This window comes from Protopterus annectens, chromosome 7.part0 (assembly GCF_019279795.1).
Source record: "Protopterus annectens isolate FY-2018-M chromosome 7.part0, PAN1.0, whole genome shotgun sequence".
NCBI classification, from domain to species: Eukaryota; Metazoa; Chordata; order Ceratodontiformes; family Protopteridae; genus Protopterus; species Protopterus annectens.
The window spans coordinates 1152640531-1152651775 of record NC_056739.1 but is presented as its reverse complement, the minus strand read 5'-3'; the positions used below and the strand labels follow the sequence as shown (position 1 = coordinate 1152651775).

The window sequence follows — 11245 nt, the reverse complement described above, 5'->3', positions numbered from 1 at the left end:
ATGGGATATAGGGTTGCCTCGAGCTGGTAAAAGGAGTTCTCGAGCTAAAGCAAGTGCCGAGTCGGAACCGAGGATCGGCTCCGAACCCATCCAGCAAGAATGAAGGCGAGATTGACAACTTAACATTAGGAAGCTAAATCAGAGACAGTAGAGAGGTATCCTTCAAATAATTGAACAGGTTACAATGTTCTTAAGAGCTATGGAGGAGGAGGTCATTGTATACCTTTGCCCCCCCCCCCCCACACACACACATACATACCCAACTACTGTTTCAAAATCTGGACAGGATCAGATTGGGGGGGGGGGGCGACAAGTGAGAGGTATGTGCTCTTGCTAACTACATAAACGTTAAGAAAACAACACACAGTATAGGTGTTTAGCAATGTTACAGCACTTTAACCACGCCATTTAGCTAAATTATACACAAACCGCGATTCTCGGTCCAGAGGAGCCAATAGAGAGAGATAAAGTGTGTGTGTTAAAACAACTGATTTTATATGTTTGGAAATGCAAACTGAATTTTCAGCTTAATACAAAAATGTTTATAGTACAACCAATTATTTTATACAAAGCAATTACAAGGAAAATAAACCTTATTGACGCAAAAAGCCTGTTTAAAGTGAGTAAATACTAAACAGTGAACATATGCAACATTTCCATCATTTTCAATGTTGCTTCAAATGTTGAAACAAGCGGGACAGAATGTCAAATTAGCGGAACACTAGTTATGTCTCTACTTCCCGCCGACTCCAGTCGCCTTGGAGACCAACAACTTCCGGCATACGTGGGAAAGGGAAAGATGGCGGAAGAAAACAAACTAACGGTAGGAATATAATGGAGTACTGCTTGATAAATGGGGATGCTTGTCGTACATGCTATGCATTGCACCTAAAGAATTACGCTATCTATTTTTTCGGGTGTCATGTGCATTTTAATACATTGCATTTACCTTTAAATTTGATGTTGTTCATAGTACCTGTTATAATCCTAAAGAAAGATAGGTAGAATATTAGAGAAGTACCTCGCAGAAAGATAATGATAACATTTTAGATATTTTAATCATCGGTAACCACAGCTGTCAGTCAGTGAGGGTCAAATCTCAATAGATGGAGGAACAACAAGTTTTTAAGTCTATAACTCTAATTATTGTCATTACTTATTAAGTGCAATTCACCTTCTTTTCTACAAAAGTTATCAGTATTAAGAGGGTCGGAGCTAAAATTCGAGTCAGAATCGGGGGCAGTTGAGATGCATGATAGGTGCAGTTTAATGACATTAGCAGTGCGATCATTTATCAGGCTATCCGTGGCTGCCAGTTGTTATTGTTATTGTGGAATATCTTTTTGGAGCACTTGCCTTTTAAATCAGGTTCACTTTACTAATATGGATATCTTGAGCTTTCTTAAAATTATTAAAATGGAAATAGTTATATTGCAGTACGGTTTGAACATTGTGCGCAGTATTTCAGGGAAGGCTTTTAATTTTTGTTATTGTTACAAACTTTGGTACTTATTTATTATTGCAACCAAATTAGATAAAGTGGACCAAACTTCATTTTTTTTCTTTGCTGACCTTGGAGCGTAAGTTGTGTCTATGTGGGTTACACGTAATGGACTAGGCTAAATGGGGTACGTGTCTAGCGTCCAGCTTATTGGCTTTATGGAACATGTTGATTAAGTTCATGAACGTGGCAGTAAAACTGATATAATTTTGCAGTGCCCGATTGCGGAGTGGAGAAAGAGCAACCTCTAAGGTGGTCAACCGCATACCAACTCCGTACTGTCTACCGTGACTGAAAGAAAATGACACAATTTTTAGGATATGACTATATATCATGTGGTAGCGCTGATAAGTTAGGCACACTGTGGCAGCTCTCACTAATGGGACTCGATCACAACGACACTCAAATAGGTAATTCTTTTCCACAAGTCACCCGTCAGAGAGAGGACGCAGATAATCAAAACAGTTACTTCCACAAAGAGAGCAGTCACCAGTGGAGTCCCCAGGGTTTTTTTTGCTGAGTCCTGCTCTGTTTGGCATCTTCTTTTTGAATAAAAAGCCAGTATCTAGAGGAAACCAACTTACAGATTTATCTGCAACAGAAGGAGTAATCGTCCCAGCCACACAAAGAAGTCAGTTATTTACAGTCATGAAGTTCAGTATCACTGCATTTGTTCTGGTGTGGCAGAAAAACACACAGTTGAAAAAATCCATGCTTGGTTTAAGGTTACTCTGCCTGGAAATTTGAGAGGGCAGTAGACAAAGCAGTATATTTACCAAAGCAATAGCTGCTCCCACATAAGGAGAAGATTCTCTGTGACAGTTCTACTAGTGACAACATATTACTCAGTTTATACAAAAACTCTAGAAAGTCATGATAGATCTCCAGCCAAAGTTCAGTAAGGGTGACAATTTCAGAAACACTTTTTTCAGGCATTCCCACTATGTAATTTAAACAACCATGAAATGTAAAGAATCTTCTTGTCAGAAGAGAAGCACAGTTGGATCAGAACGCAGTCCAAAATATCACAAAACTCTGCAGCTATCCAAGGTGCAAAACATGTTAGGTGATTTGTACCACTTGTAGCAGAACAAGCATTTCAAAATACAGGGTTCCTTTGCACGTTTCTAAAAATTTGGTTTATCTTATCAAATGCAGGAAACGTAATGTAGGAGGGACTGGCCAGACAATCAGAACTTGGACGAATGCCCACAGAAACAGTTTCCTGTCTTATCTTTTTTATCAGACATGTCATTTATGGTTCTTCGGGGGCATCTCTGTGCACCTTTGAAAAGAACAACAGCGGAGATTAAGCTAATTCAGTTGTTCAATCTGACATGCACTATTTTGAAATCGGCTGTTGGTTTTATGAGGCACTATAACACTTAAGAAATTTTTCCTTTGAGCAGCTAACAAAATGGTGTGTTGAAGGCCAACAGTTTTTTTTTTTTATTCTAGTATGACATAGTTTTATAATGGTAAGACATAGTTTTATAATGAATTTACCCTTAATCCAAAAAGCTGACTATCTTGGAAAGTTACCAGTAACTGTAAGATTACTGGGATTGTTATGACACCTGTGTTTTATTCATGACAAGAGAATAGTTGTCACATAAGGTAATTATGTAGGTGTTTGGTGTACAATCTTTTTTTGGGGAGGGCCACTGCACAAATTCATAATGCATCTGCAGGCCACCTCAAAACATAGTAAGTCATTATGAGTTACCAACAGGTACAGGTGACTGTCATTTTTACTTAAGACAGCAGTAATGAAATTGCCTGTTCTGCATCAACTTTGCATTTAACTTTATTCTGGCTTGCAGCCATGACTTATTACAAACTCGTGAAGAAAGTTACTACTGTTTACAGACTACAAGTTATAAACAACAAAGAATAGTTACTTCTGCAGCTAAAATTAGAGGTGTGTGCAACTGCAGTCAAATAGGTATGCAAGCACTTGCTGGAAAGTTTGCATGACTGGAGTAAAGCATAGCATTTTTTCACTTTTTTAAAAAATTTTTGGTTACTCTCTGGGGCCAGATGGTGTTGCATCGAGGGCCAGATTTGGCCCTGGGGCTGGACGTTGTGTACCACTGATGTAGGCAGAACACTGATATCCTAAGTCTAACAGTCAGTAAGGCCGTATTTAGGAAGTTGAACAGTATAATAAAAATGTACTCAGTTTTGCTATTCATAGGCATCTGTCAGAACCTTAGACTGACATCTCAACACTGTATTCTTTCTCTCTCTCTCTTTCATTTAGCTAGACCACAGCTTATATATTGCACACATTCATGTGTTCTGTCTTAATACCTTGTCTTCTTGGTAGTCCCTGTCTTTTTCATAACTCACCACTTCATTGTGAACTGGATGTTATTGCAAGCACACATTTTCTAATAAACAAAATATCTGTCTCACAAAGATTGCTTCATTAGACAGACTAACAAATTGTAAATTGCTTTTTTCCTTCTCCCTACCTTGTGCTTTTTCTCCTTCTGCTTTTATCTACTGTGACAAATGAACCCTGACTCCAATGTAACATGCAGGTAGAATGCTTACTATTATGGCAGGTTGTAACACGATTGTTTTAAATTTCACACACACACATCTATACACATGCATTATGTCTCTCACTGAGGTGTAGATAGGTGGAGCAACAGGTGGTACACTTGCCTTTGGTGCTGAAGATCAGAAGGCTGTGAGTTCTTTCCCCATCCCAGATGCATAGATTATTTCCAATACTGACACTAGAGTATCGGGTGAGGCATTAAACTGAGGGCCAATCTGCCAGCATCTGTGGTAGACTAAATGATTGTAAAAGATCCCACGGCAAAGTAAGGGAAGTTTCCTAATGCCCTACCCAGTATCCCCCAGGCCCCCAGATCTCACTGGCAAACAGGTCACAATCCTTGTAGGACTAACCCAGTCAAGTCAACAAACGGTAAATTTAAAAAAAAAAAACAAAGGTAAAAATAGTTGTCATATTAAGCATTCCAGCTGCACACTTTCTTTCCACATTGGCGTTTTTCAAGTTTCTTTTTTTTAACCAATGAGGAAGTGATAAGTATAAGTAGATATTTAAGCTCTGTATTTAGCATCAGTAAATTGATAACATCCAGTGAAGAGCTGCTGTTAACCCCAAAGCTCAAGTGACCTATGTTGGTCCAATAGAATGCATTTCATCACATCTGTGTTGCAGTGGTTTTGTGTACTAATGTGGCATTTTAGTTTTTTCTACCAGTAGAAGTATAGTCAGTCTATATTATCAGCGTAGTACATTATTTATTTTGCGTGGGGCAGGCTTGCCGCATACCCATGGACCTCTGTAACAGATGCAGGTCTGTTTGGTCAACTGCATAGTTTGAAGAAATAGTAAAATTAACCATTTTAGACTGCTTAGAGAGAGGCTATGCTTTCAGGTATGCTGCACCTTATGCTTTTTAAGTTTTATTTGTTTGGGATCCTAACTGAAGACCTTTTCTATTAGGTTGCTGTTTAATTGCACAACAGAATTTTTTAGCAGAATAACAGTATTAAATGGTATGCTTTTCAGAAATGCACCTTCTGGGGTGGGGACTTATTTATTTTTGCTACACTTTTGAAGGTGTTTTATCTGGGTGCCTAAGTCAAGGTACAATTTCAAAAATTCCTAGAAACATTGTTAGCCAGGGGACCATAACACTTTTTTGTGTTGTAATACTTAATCACTGTGTTGGCAAGACACCCCCAGAAGACAGGGGTGTGTGCGTGCGTGCGTGCGTGTGTGTGTGCATGCTCGCATGAGTATGAGTGTTTTTTTTTATTTTTATTTGTGTAGTTTTCCATGTTCCAACAAATGAGGCTTACATACTTCTGGTTGTGAACACCCTGGCACTGTTATGATAATATGTAAACAACAAGTCTTTATTTTTTTGATACCGTTCAAGTGAGAACATTTTGAAAATACAGTCTCAACAGCAAACAGTGACTGATTTGTCATTTCAAGTCAACTCGAAATACACACCAGCAGCAAACCAAAATAAAAAATAAAAACGGTTCCAGTGGAACACTCAAATAGTGTCTGAAGTTAGTCACACCAATGTGCAAGATAAAATGTAGTTTATTGAGCACGCTTTCGTCTTTAAGAAACAATACTTCATCAGAAACAGTTACAATTTTAAAAACACAATGCTTATATACCCATGGGCTAATGAATAATTAATAAGCAATTAATTATAAAAGTATGTTTAATTTATATTCTATTGTATTTTTAACCATTTTTTTATTAATTGGTAGTTTTTAAGATATCCCTGAAACTATAAATTCATGTATATTGTTTATAGTATGGCAGGGAGGATTTGTGATTAATTATTCATTAGCCCATGGGTATATAAGCATTGTGTTTTTAAATTGTAACTGTTTCTGATGAAGTCTTGTTTTTTTAAAGACCAAAGCGCATTCAATAAACTACATTTTATCCTGCTTATTTCAAGTCTTAAGCTCATTGATGGAAAAAAAATTAATAGTTTACATTGTTTGGCTCAGAAGTTTCTTAAGAAAAGAAGCCATATTCAGTGGATGACGGAAAATATCAGTCCCCAAAAATTAGTTATTTTTGCAAAAGTGTAGTCAACAGTAAATTGGCTTCAGAATGCCAGAGTTTTGGGCCCGGGCAATTGGCCCCTAAAAAGCCATGCTTAATTAGCAAACCCAAGTGCAAGGGTATGGGTGGTTGATACCAGCTGTCACTTTTATTGCAGAAGAGGATGATTTTGGCAAAGTCTTGCTGTATGTTCTTCTGTAGGAGAAGGCTCAGTAATGCAGTTCTGATGCACTGGGGCTTTGAGAGGAAGAGCCTAAAAATAATGAAGAAGCACTTGTGCCAAGCATCCAGGATGTAAGTAAATATATATTCCTTCTGATTAGGCATAGAAATCTTTCCAGCCATATTTGATGCCATGAAGGGGTGGAATAACCAAATTTTCATGGGTAACAAATGTTCTAGGGGTTTTCACCTCCCATGCATGGGGTACAAGGTTCAATCCTGACCTCCGGCCAGTGCCTGTTTGGAGTTTGCATGTTCTCCCCGTGTCTCTATGGGGTTCCTATCACCTCCAAAAAACATGCTGAGTGTTTCCATTTCAAACACACCAATGAATGGAGCTGTGGGCAGCAGCACAGACTCTACAAGGTGCCCCATAAGTGGAAGCATTGTATAAACCAACAACTTTTGAGCATCTACTGTTGTGCACCATATCCTTTAGATAGGAGAACACAGATCACAGGTTGTGCACCGTGGCAGGGCTAGCCACTCGACAATGTAAAATATGGTTCTAGGTGATTCAGTCATATTAACCAATGTTGCCAAATGGGCATGAGTATTTGCTGGTGATTTGGGGGTTGATGATCTGGCCTACTCGTCCTACACCAGGGACCCCATGCTAACAGTGGAAGGGGTGTATGTGCCCCTGTTTGCCAGTTTGTGCCCGCCATAAGCCTAGCAGCCCTGAGTCAATAAGCTATCAGCTGGCCGGTGTCCATTTACCCAGCCCGGGTTACCTGGGGTAGCTCTGTTGAGCGGAAGCTTGATGTAAAAACAATCAACCTTCCAAACATGAGCTAATAATTACTACACTCAATGTAGGTTCACTGACAGGATGCAGCTTGGAAGTGGATGACATGATGGTACAGTGGAGGCTGGACATTCTATGTATCCAAGAGACAAGATGAAAGGGCAGTGCAGCAAAGCCACTTAGCTTGGGATACATAGTCTACTACTCAGGAGGGGGACAGGCTAGAAGTGGTGTGGGAACTGATGAGAAAGAGAGGCTTCAGAAGACAGTGAGGGATGTCATCAAAATTAGTGACAGACTCATGGCAGTTAGACTCCTGTGTAATGATATGGCAGTATTCATAATGTCATCCTATGTCTCACAGCAAGGTTGTGATAGTGAGAAAAATAGTGAGGTTAGACAGCAGTTGTAGGACCTAGACAAAGCAGGACAACATGAATTGGTGTTGGTAATCAGTTTCTTGAATGCACATATTGGGACAGACAGACCAGGATATGAACACTGCCTGGATCCACATGGGCAGAGCAACAGGAATAAAGAAGGAGAGGCCATTCTAGACTTCTGACCAGCAAATGGCTTGATAGTAGCCAGCAGTTGGTTCAGAAAGAAAAAAAGTCACAAGATCACATACAAGAGTGGCCAACATGCAAGTCAGGTAGACAAGGGTACTGGGGTAGAATTAGTGATTTGCAAAGTCATCCCCAGTGACACAGATTTAAATAGTGGTCAGAGAAGGCTCTAAGGTCAATGGAGACCAGGCTGAAGACCTGGAAGTTGAATGGAGAGAAAGTACAACAGTTCAAGGAATTATGCAGGGCTGTAGCACCCCTAGAAGAGAAGGAAATGGGGGAGTTGAAGAAGAATGGCAGCACCTCAAAACAGCATGTGAGAGGATTAGAGAACAGACATGTGGCCGAGCCAGGCAAGGAAATAAGGAACATGAGGAAAGCTGGTGGTGGAATGCAGAAGTCCAGGAAGTCATCAAAAGAAAGAAGGAGTGCTGGAAAAAGTGAGAGATAGAAAAGACTGACCAGGCTGGGAAGGGATACTGGTTGGCTAACAAAGAAGCTAAGAAAAGAGTTGCTATAGCAAAGAACAGGGCACCGGCAGCACTTGCATTCCAGAAGCTGGTACTAGACTCAGTAGGTGGCACAAAGAATCTATTTCAGGTTGCAGGTCTCAGGAGGTGGCACAAAGAAACTATATCAGATTGCAGGGCAAAGACAGGAAGATAAAGAAGATAGTCGGCATTCCTTATGAAGGGTGTCTAAGAACAGCCTGCTCACCAGTCCACAGGAAATCAAAGGCAGATGGAAGGTGTACTTCCAGCTGCTTTTGAATGAAGAAAACTCCACAGAAGCTGTACTGCCTCAGACACAGGCTACCATGAGAGAAGAGGAGGAGCCCACCCTAGAAAAAGTAAGAGTAGCACTTAGGAAAATGAAGTCAAGAAAGCAGCAGACTCAGATGAATTCTGAGCAGATATGATAAAGATACTGGGTGAAATAGGGGAGAAATGGATAGCATTGTGGACTCGTAGCAGTGTGGAGAGAAAGGTGTATCCCAAATGACTGGTGAATAAGGATACTCATGCTAGTGTACAAGAACAAAGTGGACAACCACAACTGTGGGCAGTGTAGAGGTGTCAAGACTCCTGTCACATTGCATGGAAGTTCTGGAGAGGGTGACTGATAAATGGATAGGGAGAGTAGTAGAAAGTAAGATGGGAGATGAGCAGTTTGGATTCAGATCAGGATGCAGCACAACTGACCCAATGTTTGCAGTGAGACAGATGGTTGAGAAGAATATAGAGATGAGGAAAGAGTCCATCTAGGCATGCCTAGGCGTGGAGAGAGCATATGATAAGGTCCCAAGAAAGCTGATTTGGGCAGTACTGCAGTGGTTTGATGTCCCAGAAGCATTGGTAGAATTAGTGCAGGCTATGTACAAAGACCTAGTGACTCAACTAAAAACAGTGTTCGTCTCTCAGAGGGGTTCCCAGTTGGACTGGGTGTGCACCAGGGTACAGCTGTGAGCCCACTGCTGTTCATACTTGTGATGGACTACATCAACAAACAGGTCAGAGGTGACCGATCACGAAAGTTGCTATATGCAGACAATGTGGCATTACAGTCAGACTCTGAACAAGAAAGGATAGGGGAATGGAATGCAAAACTGAAGGCACATGGGATGAAACAAAGTACAGATAAGACAGTGGAGAAATCAGAAGAAGCTGAGAATTGAGATAGAAGGGAAGATAGTGGAATAAGTTAATAGCTTCAAGTATCTGGGAGGGGTGGTTGAGGAGAAGGGAAGCCCAAGTGAAGAGGTCAGCCATCTGGCATAGTGTCAGATGTAGTGTATGACAGAAGAATGCCAAAGAAGCTAAAATGTAAGGTACAAAAGAGTGGTGCAACCAGTGCTACTGTTTGTTACAGGAACCTGGGCAGTAAAGGCAGAGCAGATGAGAAAGCTAGAGGTGATGGAAATTAAGTTCCTGAGAAGGGTGGCAGGATGCACACTGTGGGACAGACAAAGAAATGAGGATGTAAGAGCAGAAGCCAAAGTAGCTCCAGTTGGAGAACAGATTATGGTGGTTCAGGCACATGTGCAGAAAAGCAGAAGACAATCTGCTGAAGAAGGTTTGGGACAGATAGGAAGAAGGTAAGAGGAAACAAGGGCATCTAGCAAAGAGGTGGATGGATTCTGTTAGAGAAGATCTGCAACAGTCAGTCATGAGTGTTGAAGAAGGCAGGAATATGGCATTGAATCAAGAGAAATGGTGACAGTTAACACAATACCCCGACCCCATATACAAAATGTGGAAAAAGGGAGTTGTTGATGATGATGATGACAAATTTTTCCAGTGGGCTGGGAAGTGAATGGAGAAGGTACCAAGAGGGAGTTTAATGATTGCTTTCTTCAGGGATTAAACAATGGGATCCTTTGTATAGAATATCTGCTTCATCAAAAAAGGTTCACATTGACAGTTTCCTCTGGTTGAAAAAGTGTGACATTTAATATAAACTGAACCACTGTCCTCTCTGTTTTCTCTGCAAGAAGATTTTAGTAAATCAGCATAAAGACAAGCTTCTTTTATAGAGGGATTGAGCTGTGCAGTGTGTTTGCTACCCTAAAAAGCTGATAAGTTTAGGTTTCTTCTTTGAAGCTTTTTTATTTATACTGTGTCATATTATGTCCAAAACAGTTTGTTCACTTCCTGACCATATTTTCTCCTCATTCAGTGTTGTTATGGTTTCTAATGGCATCATTAAATGAGGACATAGTGTGAATGACAGGACAGTGAACGATAGTCTGGAACAATCCAAGATAGAAACTCTAGATCCAGAACTGCTGTTTGGATACTTTAAAGGGTGTGTCTTGCTTTTATTGTGTGAGGCTAAAAAGGGGAACATTAAACTAAACCACAAAAGACCAAACTAAGTTTAACAGAGCATTTGGATTGTTGACAAGAGATGAGGATGAGATGCATGCTTTAGTCAGCAAATGTATGTGGAGGAGGTAACTCTGAACTTGAGATCTAGTTCAGAGTCACTGGGAGAAGTTTTGTATATATATATTTTTTAAATTGCATATTCTTGCTTATCCATACAGCTGTTGAAGTCTCTCGACTCCAGCCTTCTGAGGCTATATAACATTGTCATTGACAAGGTCAGCAGAGATATGCAGGACTAATCTCTTATTTTTTTATAAGTACTGCAGTAGAATGTCTTGTTTCTCAAGCAGTCCACTGTTGCATACTTAACGGTGCATCTTGTTGCCACGTGTCTGATTCATATCTGGATCTTAAAGAAAGTGATGCATCCTAAAGCAGTGCTTGAATTTTGATTGGCTGCTCAAGATTAATCTGTAGATTACATTATCAAATTGTGAGACCAGCCTAGCTATGAAGGCCTAGTCCTACTTCACAGGAGGCCTGTATATGTCTGAAAATGTTGTGTGCATCAGAAGTTAACTTCAGTATAACTTCTGTATGACATCAGACTCCAGAGAAGGTTAGTAATAAGTGTACATATCTGACTAAAAATCAGCTGTACAGGAAGAAGATTATTTCAAGTGTGTATGTTTGTTTATTTGGAGAAAGGGCAGTCTTCTGCACAGTGTGTATTTCTTTGGTGGGCAGGGTGAAGCCTAAAGTACTTTTCTTTATGTTTAACAAGTGCTCAAAGAT

General features: G+C 40.2%; 1 protein-coding gene across 2 annotated transcripts in view; it reads left to right on the top strand.

The window, feature by feature from the left end:
• The first annotated feature begins 746 nt into the window (after positions 1 to 746).
• Positions 747 to 11245, top strand: part of BBS4 (Bardet-Biedl syndrome 4) — a 1226477-nt gene continuing 1215978 nt past the window's right edge. For both annotated transcript variants that reach the window (XM_044077733.1, XM_044077734.1), the window contains exon 1: positions 747 to 823. In XM_044077733.1, the coding sequence (XP_043933668.1) occupies positions 800 to 823 (24 nt within the window). In that variant the 5' untranslated portion in view covers positions 747 to 799. The remainder of the gene's footprint in view (positions 824 to 11245) is intronic.